The sequence below is a fragment of the Mytilus edulis genome, chromosome 2 (genome assembly GCF_963676685.1).
Source record: "Mytilus edulis chromosome 2, xbMytEdul2.2, whole genome shotgun sequence".
In the NCBI taxonomy this organism is placed as follows: Eukaryota; Metazoa; Mollusca; class Bivalvia; order Mytilida; family Mytilidae; genus Mytilus; species Mytilus edulis.
In genome coordinates, this window is record NC_092345.1 from 104,512,340 (window position 1) to 104,532,103 (window position 19,764).

Below are 19,764 nucleotides of genomic sequence, written 5' to 3' on the forward strand. Positions count from 1 at the left end.
GATGTTTTAAAGATAATGGTGAAGTAATGTCTTTAAAACCTTTATGAATACCAAAAGCAATTTGTTGTAATGAATTCTTATGGCTGACTGTGTATTTGTCTAGCTTTTACTGCCTATAATGTTATTTATGTTTCTGTGTAAAGTTTTGTTTATGATAGAGTGGGGTGCTCATTTTCGCCATATCTTTCGATGTTTTCTACAGTTTATGTTCAGGTCTATATGTTTTTGAAGTATACTGATATTTCTATATGAAGATAACTTCAAATGCAAAACATTCCTAAGCTTGAAAACATGTTTGTTTGAAAATAATCATCTGTAAAGTTAGATTAAAAGGTGTTTGAAATTTCCTGAAGTTTTGTCAATGGGGGACACATATTCGCCGTTTTTACACATCTATTTAAAACCAAAAAACTGCAGCTTTATATAATATTCATCATATAAATTTCATTATAGATGAACAGCAGACATTTCAAAGGTGTAAAAAAACAGAAATTTAGGCCAATCAGTCAAAAAAATGCTAAGAAAAAAATCTTTGAAAATCCTGTTTTTCATTCAGGAAATTGACCGAAAATCGTTGTCTGTTTTTCTATCTTTTGCAGTAAGTGTTGTAATTTTGTTTAAGTTTAAAAAATAATCATATTTGTTATAAAATTATAATTTATCGGCATAATTCTTCCATTTCAGCCATCATGTGAAGTGTTAACACCTCAAAATCATAAAACGGTGAAATTGTGTCCCCGGCGAATATGGGCCCCCCACTCTAGTGTTTTTGTCTTTTTTCTACTGGCTATGGTATTGTCCGTGTAGTAATGTTTCTTCTTTAACTGATCTTTTTTAATTGGTTTCTTTTCATCTTTGCAATTATACTGTGAGCTTATTTCATCTTTACTTTTGTAGCTGTTATACAAATTGATTTAAACAAAGTCAAATTTATCTTAAAATATCATTTATTGTAAATAATTCATTAAAATAATTCTTTAATCATTTAAAGCAATAAATCAAATAAATATTATAGAAATAAAATATCACATTTATTAGTCTTTCAGTAATATTGTTTACAATATAATATCACTTCGGGTCAGACAACATATTTAAGGTTTAACCAATTTTCTACAAGTTGAATTATAAGAGAATGTTTTTAACATGTTTGATAAGTATTATTGGCACAAAAACAGAAAGATTAATACACATTTGTTTAAAGCACTACAACTGAAGTTCACAATTACAATACACAAAATGTTAAATTAATAGCATAAAATCATATCTGTGGTACTAACAGTTATATGGATTTTGAGATTGACATTAACGAGAATTTTAGAAAACAACATAATCCTGTATCCAGGACGATTCCATTTTTTTTTTTAATTTAAGAAAGCTGGTATTAACGAAAATAAAATATTTTCTAATTTCTTGACAATAAAAGACCTGTAACTCTGCAAAACACATCTAAAAAGACATCAAAGCAAGCCTGAATACCATACTCCCAAAATAGTGATAATGAAAATTATAAAATCAATGCATATAGATTTTCACTTTTTGAGGAAAACATAGTATATTTCATTTAAAGCATTTTGATATGATCCCCTTGCTCTTTGTTTTGTAAATTTAAATACACATGGATAACTTTTAGCCCTCGAGTTAACCAAGGTCATATTAAGATTATTCAGCAGTATGTTGTTCAGCAGTAATCAAAATATACAAATATATATAAATATAAAACATCATATATATAACCTAAGTTAAGAAATACATATAATCATGGGCAGTCACTCTGTCACAAATGTAACAGATTTCAAGTACAAACATTAAACTAAAAAAAATAAACAAAAGGTTGCAAATCTTGTTGTGCTAGCTATACTCCTATTGTAGTTCAGAGTATCAAAAAAGAACAAGCAGATAGTTTTCTGACAGATACAATAAGCAAATGAGAAATGCCTGTTGCTCAACAAAGAAATGTATGACAAAATATTTTAATTCATTTATCACATTGAATATAGGTCAACAAAAAGGGTGTGTCTAACACATCCAAACAAACAGCTGTGCCAAGAACCAATGATATGCCTTGATAATGCATATCGAAAGCTCTGTGGAAAAACATGTCTTTCAAATTGAACAGTTTGTTATGTTTACCAATTCCAATAATTATGTAGTCATTGTACAGACATATCAAACATATTTTCTGGTCAAACAGAGGAACAAGGTGATTGCAAATTGAGTGGGGTTTAATATAAAAGACAATCAAGGGCTATAACAATTTCTTTGTTAAACATTCTATCATTATACATATTAAAAAATAAATAAGTATTTTATGGACGGACATCCAATAACAAATTGAACCATGACACAGAATTTTATTGATGACATAAGGCTATCAGATACACACATTCTATAATAAATAAAACAATATTATAGACAGAAAATATCTAAAGACATATATTTTTCGTGCAAACTTGACTTCACCATCAAAATATAAAACTTAAGCATGGTAAGAACAGTGTATATTTCAAGAAAGTCAGAACAAAGATGTGTGGTCAACATACTTATATCATGTTTTCTTTTTTGTCAGAAACAGTTTCAGATAGGAATAAACTAATTGAAATTAATAGACATATAATTTTATAAAGTATCTTTTAAATACAGGAAGACAATTGGATGAATAAAATATAAGATACTTGCTGGATTAATAGGAACCCAGTCATTCCTTAAAGATGAGTCTTCTTAAAATGGCAGACAATTTGTAATGAGCACATCCATGAATGATCATACAAGCAAATGAATGAAACAACTGAAAAAAACATCACTAAATCATGCTTCTCTAAGCAGGGGAATAATAAAGACAACATCAGAACTTTATTATACCTTTTAAAAAAGTAATGATTTTTTTTTAGAATTTGAATACAAACCCATCCTTCCTTCTTGTGCACCCCTTTCCCAAAATCATACAAATTGCAGTATTTCAAATTGATACAATTTAAAAAAATATTTAAATAAACTCTGCTAGTAAAAATATCTTTACACAGGTATAAGTTCTGATAATTCTACCAATAAAGAGTATCAATATCTCAATACATTACTCTTAAGTTTACAAGGTTTTTTATTACATATTTAGCACAAAGTGTACACATGGAGGAAATATTGGACGTAAATTGAAAAAATCTTTACAATATCATGTACAGTGGTTGACTTTAATGGAGGTTGAGGATTTGATTATCAAACTTCAGAGATGAAAATACACATGAATCAATTATCCTTAAACATGATCAACTAAATTTTTATTTTAAAGAAAATCAATGATGTGAAAAATTATTTTTTATTTCTTGTAAGTCTTGCAATGTTCAGAAAATAAAAAGGTTATTTATCAATTAATCAAAAAAAAACTTTCTTCCATCAATAAAATTGAGAATGGAAATGTGGATTGTGTCAAAGAGACAACAACATGACCATAGAGCAGACAACAACAGAAGGTCACCAACAGGTCTTCAATGCAGCGAAAAAATCCAGCACTCTGAGGTGTCCTTCAGCTGGCCCCTAAACAAATATATATACTAGTTAAGTGATAATGCTTGCCTTACTAAACTCCAAATTGTACATAAGAAACTAAAATTAAAAATAATACAAGACTAACAAAGGCCAGAGGCTCCTGACTAAAGACATTCCGGCGCATGCATGTATTCCATGCAAATTCACCTTAGAAATCAGGTGATACACATGTAAAATTGTCCTACCAAACACAGTGACTTGTTTGTTACCTGTTACATTATTTGAGATATTGTCCACAAAAAAGAAAAGGATTTTTAATGCATGTGTAAGAAACTTTTCTTCAATATTGATTAGGGAAAGTTAGATTATATATCTCTTATTATAATCTGAGGTAATGAAATTCATGAGATAAGGTACTAGTGTACATCTATAATGGGTATTTTTTTCCAAAGTGTAACATTGTTCTAGTACACAAAAATCAAATAAAAATGACTTTACACTCAGTTTAAAATTAGAATGTAGTATAAAAAAAAGACAGAATCTGGTCATACTTTATATTCAATTATTGAACTAATATACAAAAAAAATATTTGAGTTATCTCCCCTTAGAAAAGATTTTAAAATTTTAATCATTCTTGCTTATACTGTATTTGTTGTTGCCATCATACAAAAGCCTAACAATGACTTTCATTCCTGCATCCACAGGACAAGGTACATTTTGGGGCTAATTAGTCACTGTATTAATTACAGAAAAGAAAAATGTTGCTTGATATCATTTTGTAATCTTTAGCATCCTAAGACACTTTAAAAAATGCTAATACCAGCCAAGCCATTATTACACAATTTTACTGTGACAAATTTGTTAAAATATTCACTATTTTACAGAATTTACTGTCGTTTCATGGCTGTCAAAAACATGAAAAGGTTAATTTTTTTGATAGATTTTTTTTTGGATCATTTTTTGTGAAAGTACATACATAGTTTGAAATGTATTGGCGCCTTATCATACCTTGTTCTTTGCTTATAAAATTTTGTTAATATTCTTGACCTATCATTTGCTGTTATTTCTGATTCAAGAGAGTAAACAACTGTCATACTACATGTATCAGTATTTCACAACATTCTCATTTGATAACTAGGTTTTTTGGTATAAAGTTATTCCTTATTACTGAATTTTACAAATATATATATAGATGACACATTCATAATATAAATATCTTCTTCTGATTTAATAACTATGATGAACTAATTAATCCTTTTTATCAATCCATCATAGGTACATGTACATCCTGTGTATATAATTTTTATTTTACTTCTACATGTATTTTTACTCTACAATTTAATCTCAGTAACCAACACCTAGGTACAAGCTATCCTGCCAAATGTCTTAATCTCTCGTTCAGATCTTTTTCTCTTTGTAACAATGTCTGAGAGTGCTTTCTGTAGGCTTCAAATTCCTACAAAATAAATTAAAATATATGTTTAATTTGCATTGAAGACAAAGTCTAAGGGCATACTGTGAAAGTTCTTTTATTCGTGGGTATCAATTTGCATGGTTTGAGCAAAAGTTACATGTTCCTGGGTTCTTAAATTCATGGATCTTAGTTATTTGAAAGAAAAAATATCAGGTGAAGAATTTAAAGCCATCTGAAATGAAAAGTCGAGAAATTAAATATATATTATTTTATGAAAGTGGGACATTGCAAAATAAGGTGGTTTTTTCTCTCGCTTACTTTTTTTTACATCTTTTATTACTGACAACATTCATAAAACTTTTAATAAATCATTTATTATAGAAAAAGATTGACTCACAAAATATTCTCTAGTGGAGGATATTGCAAAGTAAACATTTTAAGTGTTGCACATTAGACCTATGATGTTCTACTACCTTACAATTCCAGATGGATTACCTCCCTTACTACCGTACCTTTAAAATTTCCAAAAAAAAGAATAGTAGGAATAGATAATATTACTTACTTTGACAACTTCTGTATATTTATGACCTGCATCTGATGCCTCTTCTCTCAGTCGTCTCACCTGTAGGTTGGCATTCACTGCTGTAGCCTCTCTTCTGCAAGAACAGATTATATAAATTCATGAAACAATAATAAATGAAATAAATGACCATTAAAAAAAGCCATCACTCAATAAGAAACATCTTTTGTCACTATAAGGAGACCACTTTAGAATCAATAATCTAATATGTTCCCATCATATTATATCAGATTATTACATGGCATTTTTCATATCGCATGTATTATCAGCCCTAGGTTCAATATCAGCCCAAGAGCCGCATGGCTCGAGGGCTGATATATTGACCGAGGGCTGATAATACATGCGATATGAAAAATGACATGTTATGATCTTTTTATCATATGCTTCAACAATGGAGAAAAATAACTGATTCGTATATTGATCTTTTTACGTGGTTCTGTAATAGAAGTTTGAAGATTGAAAAGTTCACAGACGTCGGACCCCAAATTTAGTACATTCGATATGAAATTTTTCTATCATTTGCCTCAACAGAGAAGAAACACATTCTAATATGGACGAATTGACAAAAACCAACAAAAATTAACAATACACATAATGAAGACTGTTTGGCAACTTTTTGATGTAACTTTCTAAATTATGTTTGAAACTTTTAAACAATGCATTTATTTAATAAAAAAATTTTCGTGTTTTTGTGTTGTTTTTTTTTGTTTATCATTTCACGAAATATGATTTCCAGCATCCAAATGATTGTTTTGTACACTACTTTGTAATGGTTTTCACTGAAAACGTAGCATTGAGGTGTATTTTCTGGAATTTGCTGAGTATCACCGGAATGCCATGCGATAACGTTACGGAAAGGCATGTGATAACAATCGAAGCATGTGATAAACTTTTCATATCAGCCCGCTAAGGACCAATTCGAAAAATATGGAATTTAAGTTAATTTAATGGTATTATCATACAGTAAAAATCATACGTTATTTAGTCTAAGTATATGATAAATAGAGAATATCATATGGCTTTTTCAATATCGCATCCTTATCAACCTGAGACACCAATATAATCTTGGGATTATATTGGTTGAGGGTTGATATGGTGTGTGATATTGAAAAAGCCATATCATATACACTTTATTATATACATATACCTCAAGTAGATGGTTTTTTTTGTGACATGACGTCATACAGATAAGGAGGTTTGAAATGACGTCATACAGATTATAGGTTTGCAAGACGTCATACAGATTAGGGATTTGAAAACCTTTGCAATAGTGACTGCAATTGATGATGTGACGTCATACAGATTAAAGGTGTGATAAAGCTTTTGTAACCGTGCTGATATCGATATCATTACGGGTGGCTGATATAGCAAGCTTGGCAATGATTTTATTACACATACAATTTATCTGTATTAACTATTAAGTATATAATAAATATGAATATTTGATTTTTGGTGTTTTAACATCACTTTTAAAGGTCAATTTTTGGCTATTTCGTGGTGGCAAGTTTTTATTGGTGGAGGAAGCCTTTGTCCCCTGAAAAAACTACCAACCATGATAGGAAAACTGACAATCCTATTCAATTAAGATTGGAGTTGAATGCACCTGTACAGGCAGGGTTTGAATTCACATACTCAGTGTTGACTGGCTAGTGTTTACAGTAGATCTACTTAGACCACTTGGCCATCAAGGCCTATAATATAAAGATAATAAATATTCTTTATGACAACAATAAAAATGTTATGTTTTTATCAGATTAATTAAGGGAATAATTTGATTTTTTTGTTCTTCATCCCAAAGTCACAGTGAAGTCGTCACTGTCAGTAATAACAAATAAACTGGAGGTTTTATTTCACTACAAGACTCAACTTACTCAAATTTTTCTTCCATTGTTTGAACAGCTTTTTCCATGTCTTCAATCCTTCTTTGTAATTTCTTATTCTCTGTTTGTTCTCGCTAAAATATTAATTAGATATATATATTAGTATGAAAATAACAAAAAAAATCCTTTAATAAATTGGTTGACATAATGTGTCAATTCCTAGCTAACTATTCCTTAATTATTGTACCATTGTCTCATTGACACCTATCAAATATCTTTTCTTTATACATGATGCATGTTACTTATAAGAATGTATACCTGAACTATCTTCCCTCGCTGCATAGCCAGATCTAACAATTCATCCTTTTCCTTGGTAAGTTGCTGTATCCTCTGTTGAGACTCCACATCTAAGGATTTTCTCCCTTCAATCTGATTCTGTAGTTTGTAATTAGCACCTTTAATAAAAACACATAAGTTTCAATAAATATCTTTCTATTATATTATATTTGAAATATATTTACACCTTATTTGGCTCGTTTAATTTTCATTAAATTTTGAAAAAGTATTTACTTTGACCCTTTGAAAAAAATATAAAAATTCAAAATATTTGAACCAACCATTTTGTCAGAAAAAATTACACTGGTTATATTATATAGCAGTTTGACAGACACTAATTTTGATCATTGAGAAGCTTAATATTCCCTTAACAACATAATGTAATTAAAACGTTTAGCTGATTTTACAGAGTTATCTCCCTGTAGTGTTAGGTACCACCTTAACATGATATATCTGTTCATTGTATTAGGTATATCTATATCTGTTTATCTCTATTAAAAAATAAAAATAAATGGAAAAGTTGTTTGTCCGAGTCTGAGTCTGGCTGGTGTTTTTTTTTTAAGCCATTGCATTGTCAGTTTATTTTTTACTTATGATTATGAATGTCCCTCTGGTATCTTTCACCTCTCTTTTGGTCAATTCTGTAAAACAGAACCTTCTCAAATTAACAGAAATATCATGACAAATCTGAAAACGTTTGTTATTATTTCACCCCGGTAAACTTATTGTAAAGTGTTAATTACCCTTCAATCTTTCCTCTGAATCTTGTAACTTGCTCTGTAACATTTTAACTTCAGTTCTATAGTTTTCCTGCACAGTTTTTATCTCATTTCGTAAACCGTCTTCTTTACCTTTCATATCTTGTTGTAGCTGTCTGAAAATTATAGGATAGAAATTTTTATAAATAATAAAATATCTAAAAGACATTGTTATTAAACTATGACTATGATGGACTTTTCTATCTTTTAGACATTTCTTTTATAAATTATTTTGAAAAAAATAAACCAAAAGAGTGCCATTACATGTATAACAAAATATTATTTCAAACTAAACAAAAGTAACTACATTTAAATTTATAAATATATGTATTGACTACAGTTTTTCATTACCTGTGCTTTTGTTCCAGCAAAGTATACTGTTCTTTAAAACTTGATAATTTTCTATCCATTTCTGCAATTTGTTTGTCTTTTTCCATAACAGCACCTGAAAAAATTCTCTCATTTTCTTCCCTGAGACGAGAATTTTCTATTCGTAACTCTTGATTTGAACGTTTGTATTCATCCTTTATCTTAATTAGTTCTTGATGATTAGAAGCTAAGTCATCAAATCTGGCATTTAATATGTTATATTTTCTGATTTCACCATCCAACATTTCCTGTGCATTTTCTCTAAAGTCCATCATTTCTTTGTTAATCTTATCCAAAGTTTGTGATTTTCTTGACACATCATCAGCTCTCTGTTTTAATATCATGATGAGTTGGGACTGTTCATCTATACGAGATCGTAACATAGCCGTTTCTGTTTTATCATCTTCTGACAAAGATTTCAACTTGCTCAGATTTCTCTGCATATCTGACATGTCCTGAAATGAATGAATAGTTTATTAACAATACATGTAACATTTATGCAAACTACATGTACATACATTTACATGTTAATAAAAACTGACCTACCGTTAATCCCAACCTGAACATGACACGAAAGTTGCATGAACAATAGACCATGACTGAAGAAGCAAGTTAACTAATCTCCATGGAATTAAGATGTGCCAATGCTTAAACAACTGCATATTAAATATCATGAATTTACAATTAGAATAGTAGTTTCAATTTATAAAGTGACCTGAAGACAACTCTTAACAAAATCTTGACCCCCAGCTACATCACCTGAAATGACATATACCTTAATCCATAACTGTGGCTGAAAAACAAGTTGCGAGCCATTAGTTTATGTGCATTTATTATTTGTAAAAATGTTTCATTTTAGGTAACAGAACGTAGCATTTACATGCAGTTAGCTGAAAACAAAACACACAAAATCTTTCAAAAGAACAAACAGAAAAATGTTAAATTGACACACTTACTGTAAATGTACAAAAACCTTACTTAGATATAGAAAGATGTGGTGTGAGTGCTAATGAGACAACTCTCCATCAAAATAACAATTTAAAAAAAGGAAACCATTATAGGTCAATGTACGGCCTTCAACACAGAGCCTTGGCTCACACCGAACAACAACCTACATGTATAAAGGGCCCCAAAATTACTAGTGTAGAACCATTCAAACGGGAAAACCAACGGTCTAATCTATATAAAATAAAAAAACGAGAAACACATATAAATTACATAAACAAAGGACAACTACTGTACATCAGATTCCTGACTTAGGACAAGTGCAAACATTTGCAGCAGGATTAAAAGTTTTAATGGATCCAAACCTTCTCCCTTTTTCTGAAACAATATCATAACATCATAACATAGAAAAACACACGATAAAATATATTTTTACATACATGTAGTTTTACATACTCTTCACATACATGTACATGTACATTTATGTACCAAGACTTTTATTGCATAGGAAGGAGAACTAATTACAAAACCTATCTTTGTGTGACTGTCCAAAGTCATAATGTTTTTTCTTAATTAGATCATTGCATTATTGGACGTTGATAGCAGATCTTAAGTTTGTTTGTTAAATTTATTCACAAATTTTATAGACTCTGGGTGATTTATAGCCAGACATATTCTCGATAGCTGTCCACATTGGCTATTGTTGAAGACTACATGTATATAGCCAGACGTATTCTCGATAGCTGTCCACATTGGCTATTGTTGAAGACTACATGTATATACATTGTACATGTAGCCAGACGCATTCTCGATAGCTGTCCACATTGGCTATTGTTGAAGACTACATGTATATACATGTATAAGTTTCCTTTGGAATGTCTAAATTTTTTATATACTTAAGTTGTGGCTTTTCCTTCAAAGTGAGTTTTAGCAGTGATATTGTTGGCTTTTTTCAAAACTACCTCTACCCTTTTTTATTGGGAAAATATGCGTCATTTTCATCAAATTGGGAAATTTAAAATAAACCACAAATTTGACTGAAACTTCAATTTACAGACCACTCTTCAAGAGTCAACCCCTTCTTTGAAATAAGACCCCTTTTTGTCAGTGATTATACATAAATAGACCCTCAAATCTGCACATATAGTCATTTTAGGTATGAAAAATGTTTAAATGAGCATTTTTCAGTTTGTTATCTTGCACAATTACTACTGAGACTGCACTGTTTGGGAAAAAAGTTGTCTTTTTGGGAACAATTCTAAGCCATTTTTTTTTTCAAATTGGGATTCTTCTCCAGGGGAAAAAGCCTTTATTCTCCACTAATTTAAGGCAAACAATATCACTGTTTAGTAACATGTAGGTGTTGATATGCATGTACATGTAAAAATATTTAACTTCATTATGTTCATCAAAAAGCATGGTAACAAAAAATATTTGTTACATGTACATATATGGTACCACATACAGCAATTATTTGGTTAAGTGTAAAATCATAACCAAAAGATAAATCAATACTCACAGAAAATTTTCCATAACAAGATTTTGACTGTCAATCAAAAAGCAATACAAACGGTAGTAAAACAAAATATGGTTAAAACTTTACTCAGTGCTTGGAGTACAAAATTAGTGCTCGAAACACAAAATCCAGTCTTTTGATTGGTTGATTCTTGAGTCTGAGTACAAAAATTGTGCTCGAAAGTTTTATGACCGCAAGACCTGTACTACATGTACATTTTGAAAGAGGTCAATATAAAAATGTAGGCATGATAATGATTAAAGGCTAGAAACTTTATATACTTATGCATACAAAGTTTAGTCAAAGTTTACAAGAAATATGAAATGTATTTATGTAAGTCCCTAGAACAACAGGACTATTGAAACTTCTTTCCTCATTCCTGCAGCATACAATTATTCCATAATTAACTGATAAATGCACTAATTATCCTGTATGTCAAATACATATCTCAGGAAAATCAGACATACATCATTACATGGTTTGGCACAGACTGTCAATGTCAAATTATGTCAGATAGGACTACATGTACAGTACATGTACATTGGATCAGACATACAGGGTTTGGCACAGACAGTCAATTAAGAAATAATTCATGGAAGCCATAGATTTGTTGGAAATTTACACATGGCCTGGGCCGTGATATTCGAATTTTATCCTGAGCGTTATTTGTTGGAAATTTACACATGGCCTGGGCCGTGATATTCAAATTTTATCCTGAGCGTTAGCGAGGGATAAAATTAACGAATATCACGGCCCAGGCCATGTGTAAATTTACAACAAATCTATGGCTTCCATGAATTATTTCGATTCTAATAGGACAAATACGATCATTAAAAAACTGAAGCGATGATGGGTATACCGTGTGTGTGGCTGTTCTATTTGACCCACTGTTCGATAAAAGTAAAACAAATTTAATAAACCTGCATGAATGATTTCTTAACTAACCGCTAGAAAAAAATGTGATTCCTTTTGTTACTTCTCAGTAAACCCAACATTTGCAATTTTAAATTTACATTTTATATCGTAAGCTACCGTCAAATTCACTGTTGACTTAGTAACCAAGGAGCCGCCATGTTGACTTGCTGAAATCAGTAAATGTGCAATAATGCAATAGAACAGAAAACAAGCAACACCTACCTCAATGATTTATTTTAATGCAATTGTATCCGAGTTTAGAAGGTAAACGCAATAGAAAAACCTTCAGCTTTGACATTTTCATACGTATGACGTCATGTTTAGAAATGACGTTAATGCGCCAAAATCATTACTGGAATTTCGTGGAATTTTAATTTATTTTGTTTTTGTCCTTTTTTCCGTTCTCTAATGTGTAAATTCTTTTTGTTATGCGTCAGAATCAGAATAAATGTTCTGTAGGGTTTTATTCAATTGTAATTGTTAACACAGCGAAATCCACAACCGGTTACACATAGGTTAGGATACATGTGGATTTACGTGGGAGGCATATTTAAACAGCCATTTGTGTACATCTTGGAGTCTGCGCTAAGTATAGATATATCGAGAATTTTATCACGGTGTTGTTTACAAAGCGAAAGAAGCACGTCATATTAGAATGTCAAATTTATCGGTCTAGGGCTGGGCAATACTCATAAAACAAGCAGTTTTGCCAACCCTGCTTAGGTTTCTGTAAATGTTAATGTCATAATAAAACATGTCTGTTATCTTACAATGCTACATATTTTTACCAAGGAAAAGGGATTGTTGTTTAAAAGATGTCAATAGTTCAATTTTCAGGTAAAGTGTCGCAGATTCCCAAATAGCATGAGTTCTATAAGGTTCTGTGGTAAAAAGATGTACCCTAACATGATTTGGAAAAAAATAACTTGGGAAGACTGTCATGGATCTTTGAAATTGATATTGTACAATGATACATTCAATGGACATCATAAAACAGCACATTTGTCAGTGGGTTCAATAATACCCTATTTTTATTCAAATTCCTGTTGAATTATTAGATGCTACAATGTATTTAAAATGTAATGTATATACCGGTAATCAAATTAATAATTTGATAATATCAATGTTTGAAAAAAGAAATGTCAGCCATGTAGTTTAGAGGAATAATAAATAACTGAAGAAGGCCAATGGCCGAAACGTCTGAACAATTGGTTTATTTATACAATTATAATATCAAAATAGTTTTCATGAATAAATATTTGCGAATTTTTCTAATGAATTTTTTTTTGGTGATAAATGTTTTGGATGACGACATCATTTGTTGTTCATAGGGTGCAAACGTGTGAGGTGGTAACATGTATGGGGGCGAATGCTAAATTGGAGCGAATTTGATTTAGGGAAATGGACCCAGATTCCTGTCACATAGTGATCATGGTGATAAGTCCAAATACCCCCTCCACAACACATACATGTCAGATTAGGACTCAGATCAGGAGGTTTTTAATCGACATAAATTTTGTCGTAAATGTAACCAAATGTAACCGTAAGATGTAGAAATTGTTGTTTAAAGTGTTTTTTTTTCAATTTTTCATCAAAAAGTAATATGTTTATAGTACCCTTGTTGCCTTTCTATTTGAATGATATCACATTATCAAAAACAGATATTGAAAAGAATCTGTTTGTTTTGTTTTGTTTTTGATAAATGATTGTTCACTGCTTGCAAATAAGTCATTATGACGGGAAGCACTAATGACAGGACGATTGCCCCCAGGACAGTTGACCGGACGACATATAAATAGTTATAACTTTTTTGTTATTCGGTAGATTTGTTTAAAATTTGTAGACCTTAAAGATATTAAAATATATATTATGAAAATCAAACAAAATAAGTGAAAAAAATATTTTTGAGCAAATGAAGTTGACCGGACAGTATTCACACTCGTCGTTATACGCTATACATTATATATTCAACTGGTCGGCAACAAGTGTTAATACATCAATACATCTTTTGTTTTACAATATTTGTCAACAAAATTCCTGAATCTGTGAGAATAATAAATATTGGATACGAAAATATAAACTTCAAAGTAAAAAAAATGTTTTTCTCCATAAAAAGTTGACCGGACATTATTCACATTCTCTAATGTACATGTACGCGTTAATTATATTGAACTGATAAAAAAAAAGTGTTATATCTTATTTGTTTTACAATATTTTTACACGAAACTAAGAAATCTACGAGATCACAATAAATACTTGATATTAAAATATAAATTTTATATTACATAAAAATGTTTTTCTTCAAAAAAAAGTTGACCGGACGGAATTCACATTCGTCATACATGTATATATGCTTTAAATGTATTGAAATGATCGACACAAATATAAAGTTGATCCTGTTAATATATTTAAAACCAGACACATAAATTACAACTATAGACTCCATTAGATTTTTGAATCTCTTGTATCATATGTCTCTGTTAAATTACATCGGCGAATATGACTCAGTCTGGTCAACTTTATTTTGAAGAAAAATATATTTTTTTCAAGAAAGTTTATATTTTCATATCATATAATTATTGATGTCGCAGATTTCTCATTTTCATGACTTAAATCAGCTGCTTAAATATTGTTTATCCTTAATTTTTTTTATATTAACATACATGTATAATCAACGTGTACATCAAGGAATGTGAAGACCGTCCGGTTAATTTTTTTGGCAGAATATCATGAAGTTTATATTTTCGTATAATATATTTATAAATCTCATAGATTCCTGAATTTCATAGACGAATATTGTAAAGCAATAGAGATATTAACACTTGTGTTGATCATTTCAATATATTTAAAGCATATATCGGCAAATGTGAATACCATTTCGTCAAATTTTTTAGAAGAAAAACTTTTTTTTTTACTATAAATTTATATTTTCGTATAATTTATTTATAAATTTCACAGATTCCTGAATTTCTTGGACAAATATTATTGTAAAACAAAAGAGATATTAACACTTGTTGCCCACCAGTTGAATATATGTATAGCATTTAAAGGCAAGTGTGAATACCATCTGGTCAACTATATTTGCTCAAAAATATTTTTTTTCACTTATTTTGTTTGATTTTCATAAAATATATTTTAATAGTATAAGGTCTACAAATATTAAACAAATCTACTGAATAACAAAACAGTTATGACTATATATATGTCGTCCGGTCAACCGTCCTGTCATGATCCGGGCAGTCATCCTGTCATTAGTGCAACCCCATTATGACCTTTTCTTTGTATATAGATTTGTATTCATGTCTCCATCTCTTTATCATTTGGTAACTGTCATGACTGTATAGACACCCGGATGAAAACAGTAGCTCCATTTAAAAGTTTATCACTATCATTACATACAAACAGATATTTTACCAAAGGAGAAGGTCCGGTAAGGACCGATTTTGGCCTCAAATTTCAGGTTCATCTGACGAATGATTTTGACCACTTTTTAAACACTTAAGTGTCTATTTTATTTGATTCATTTGTTTTTGTAAAAGATTTTAACTGATTTAATCATAAAAAAACGCACCGATTCAAGCTGAAATATGAAAAATCTACCAAATATGCCGAAAAATGTCACTTTTCAGATGGTTTTTGTCAAAAATGAAAGTGGCCGCATCCGTGTTCATCCTCAACCTTTGTATATGTTATGTATTATCATAAAATACAACTTACATTTTAATATTAAGGATGAACATGAACATGATGAATGCGGCCACTTTCGTTTTACACGAAAAGCGTCTAAAATTCAACTAAAATGCTAGAATTGTGAAGATTTCAGTAATTTAGCATGACTTTGTGGTGCTAGTACCCGATATATTTTCATTGTATTGTCAAAAACGGCCCATGTTTATGTAGCAGAAGCATTCTTCTGTCCAATAAATTACTAAAAGTTTACATTTGAACAATTTTGTAAAACTGCTATATTTTGGGGCCAAAAAGGGGTCTTACTGGACCTACTCCTTTAAACACTACACTTTCATTCATTGTTTTACTTTTTTTCACCTTATTGCTGTCGGAAACCATTTCTCTGATTTCTTTAGGATTCCTTGTGTTTGATGCCATGTCTTGTCCTAGTAAAATACTAGAAAAATTCTCATATAGAAAGGATGTTTGGTGAGCAAGAGATGATTCCATAATTAAAGTTAAGCAACATATTCCACTTTTCTGTTAAAAACAAGTACGAAATGAAAACGGCGAAACGGCTACCACAGAAACATGACGCCGGAAATGCCAGAATTTTTTTACGACAAACAGTTACGATATGATGAATGATAATATTGTAAAAAATTATGTTGTTGCAGCAGGATATACAAAAAAATACTATATTTTACATAAACAATTAAATCGTGTTATTGTTTTTTTTTAAGTTCACCAAAATAAATATTACGACACTGCATGGGAGGTTACTCCATCTGCTTTCGTTTTCGGAAATAGAAAGTCAGAGATTTTTTGGGGTCAAAACTAAAAACTGGGTACAATAGGGATCAATAGAGTAAAAGTGGGACCAATATTGACAGCCCCAGGTAAAAATCACAAACTCAAAATATAAGCAGAACAAAATGAAATATTTACAGAAGAATATATTTTATTCATATGATTATGAAAACTTACACTTTACAGTAATTATAGGCTAAAAAAGATTAAAATCAATCAAATAACACTTATTAAGCAATACTTTATTGACAATGACTGCACGTATCTGCATGCTTGGGACATGTAGACAAATAGGCCTTCGTAGGCTACGCCTATCCGCATTTGATTTTATGATAAACTGTCATATGATCCAGAATGAAACGTGAATGATACACGAAAATTATCAGTTGTTTTTAACTGTATTAGTAATTAGTGTGACGAAAAAGTTTAGTATGAATAGAATAGAATAGAATAGAATAGAATATCTTTTATTTCCATAAGAGGTACCCTCAAGGGGCATAGTGCATATACATTCATGACAATATATAGTTACAAACAATTACAAATACAATAAAGCAAAACAACAAAACAGTATGCTTTAAAAAGTTAGACATTTTAAATATTACTTACAGTATCCCAGTGTTATATTATAAATGTTTACTCAAGGCAGGTGTTTTGATAAGAAATAGCCAAGTTGTTTTAAAATATTAATAGACTCACAGTTTAATAGCCAAATAAATTTATTGACCATATCCAAGGAGTAAAATTTTTTACATTCTTTAAATATCAGATCAAATAACATGTCTCTATCCTTAGAGTATACAGGACATTCTATAAGAAAATGAAGTTCATCTTCCACTTTATTCAAATTGCATTTATCACAAATTCTTTGATGAACTTCTAATTTGGAATATCTCCCAGTTTCAATTTTAAGTCTATGAGATGAAATCCTGAATTTTGTGATAGCTTTTCTCAAATCAAAATTTTTCAAGATATTTAAATAATTTTCTTTACAAAATGATGTTTTAAACTGACAATATGTTCTTAGTTTTCCTTGGCTATTTTGGCTATAAGCATTTTCCCAAGATTTGACATAGGATACTTTTAAACAATTAAGTAAACATTTTCTGAATTTGTATTTACTAAAATTAATGGAGTTACTAGGCAGGTCAATAATTTTACATAAGTGTCTGACACTGCTATACCAACTATTGTGATTTTTATCATCTAAATCTTTAGAGGTTTGTAAGGCTTTATATAATAAAGAGTCCTCAGGCATATTTTCAATTCTAAAATAATAATTCAGTAGATTTTTCACAATACTAATATAAATAGGAAATCTACCTAGTTCAGAGAGTACAGCAAAATTGCTGCTCTTTCTGTTTACACCCAAAATAAATTTTGTTATTTTCATGTGTAATTTATCTGGTTCAAGATCTGAATAAATTTTATCTAAGACTATATCATTTCTAAATTTACTACTCTTTGGGTTAAATGTACCCCAAATTTCAGAGGAATATAAAGAAATAGGTTTGATCATGTGATCAAATAGATGTAGACTGGTAGTAATTTTTGGATGTGAACGAATAACATCTTTGCATAATTTATAATAGCCTTTTAGACTCTTTTTGTACAATTCCTGTCTTGCATGAGAGAAGACTCCTGAAGCCGAAAATATAAGGCCTAAATACTTGTAGTGCTGTACACATTCCAGTTCAACTTGCTGAAGAGTAAATTTTTCATTGATAAGTCTACCTTGCTTATTAAATACTAAAATTTTTGTTTTATTGGTGTTTATGTTTAAGCACCAGTCAGAGCAAAACTTATCAACATTTTTTAACTTAGATTGAAGACCATATGATGTGGTAGAGAGCAAAACAATATCATCAGCATACATTAAACAATTAATATTAGTATCACCCAAAATCAGATCATCATCAACATTATCAATATATGATGGAAAGTCATTTATAAAAATTTTGAAAAGATTAGGGCTTAGGTTATCACCTTGTCGAACCCCTAATTTAACTCTAAAAGAGTCAGTTAAAATTTTCCCAGCTTTGACACAAGTTGAGCTAACATTGTACATGTTCTTTATAATGTTGTAAAAATTTCCTCCTAATCCCATCTGTAATAGTTTATATTTAATACCACTATGTATGACTGAATCAAACGCCTTTTTAAAATCTATAAAACATGCATACAATTTTTTACCTGTGGAAAGTACCGAGTCAATCAGATTTTTAAGCAAAAACATATGATCAGATGTTCTGGACTTTTTAACAAAGCCAATTTGAAACTCAGTAATTAGACTGTTTTGTAATAAATATTTGTCAAGTCTATCATTTAAGATTGTATTAAAAAGTTTACCAATTGCACATGTAATTGAGATGCCTCTGTAGTTTGAGGGATCAGTTGGGTCCCCTGACTTAAAAAGGGGTAGAGTGTATCCTTCAGCCCAGCATTCGGGATATTTTCCTGTGTTAAGACATAAATTAAATAATTTTCTATAACATGGAACTAAACTATTGGCACTTGCCTTTAGCATTTCATTAGTTATAAAATCTAAGCCACAAGCTTTATTGTTTTTCAGCTGGGACTTGAACTAAAGTGCGTATCTGTGTGTGTGTGCTGTGTTGTTGGGTATATAAGTTTCAGGTCGTGCCTTTCACTTGTAAATGGACGAGATATGCCAAGTATACTCTTTAACAGGGTTGCCCTTGAAATCTACTGGTAGTGTGATTAAGGGAATCCTGGTCACATTTATGAATAAATAAATGGATCCTGGTGCAGTCTGAATGAAGTCTTGTAGTGAACATAAATAAGAAGGCGAATAAAAGTTCAATTCTGTGCTATTAAAATCACACGACTTTAACAAAGTTTCAAGTATAACACAATGTACATCTAACTTCAGGCTCAACAATACAGGTCTCCTCTTTACTATATAAACTTACTGTCCTCTGTTATGTATTACTAAGTATAACATTGAGGTAGAAGGCATCTGTTTAGATTAGCATTTTATTCTACACTAAAATAATCAAGCAAGTTACATATTATATATCGCGACAACTGTGGTAAGTATAACGGTATAGGCGGTGCCATATGGTTTTCATCACTTTAGAGATTACAGTTCATTTGATAACGATTCGTTGTAACTTTAATAGTTTGTATT

The 19,764-nt window shown here is 30.3% G+C and overlaps 2 protein-coding genes across 5 annotated transcripts in view; one reads left to right on the plus strand and one right to left on the minus strand.

The window, feature by feature from the left end:
* Nucleotides 1-929: 929 nt before the first annotated feature.
* On the minus strand, nucleotides 930-16,427 carry LOC139513777 (coiled-coil domain-containing protein 89-like). 2 transcript variants are annotated; one of them, XR_011662511.1, is made up of 8 exons: nucleotides 16,182-16,427; nucleotides 8,741-9,213; nucleotides 8,375-8,505; nucleotides 7,614-7,750; nucleotides 7,347-7,429; nucleotides 5,458-5,551; nucleotides 3,646-4,937; nucleotides 930-3,505 (listed from the first exon to the last, which is right to left on the minus strand). XR_011662511.1 is itself a non-coding variant. In XM_071302573.1 (7 exons), the coding sequence occupies exons 1-7, from the start codon at nucleotides 16,311-16,313 to the stop codon at nucleotides 4,851-4,853; spliced, it is 1,137 nt and encodes a 378-aa protein (XP_071158674.1). In that variant the 5' UTR covers nucleotides 16,314-16,427; the 3' UTR covers nucleotides 930-4,850. The 2 variants fall into 2 exon arrangements, 1 of the variants encoding a protein (XP_071158674.1); XM_071302573.1 differs by having other exon boundaries at nucleotides 930-4,937.
* Nucleotides 16,428-16,561: 134 nt separating this feature from the next.
* The window catches only part of LOC139513788 (GATOR2 complex protein MIOS-like), a 36,446-nt gene continuing 33,243 nt past the window's right edge, over nucleotides 16,562-19,764 (plus strand). Inside the window, exon 1 of one of the 3 annotated variants that reach the window (XM_071302592.1) lies at nucleotides 16,562-16,702. The gene's annotated coding sequence lies outside the window, so the exon portion shown is untranslated. The remainder of the gene's footprint in view (nucleotides 16,703-19,764) is intronic. The other 2 variants (XM_071302595.1, XM_071302593.1) reach the window with 2 other exon arrangements.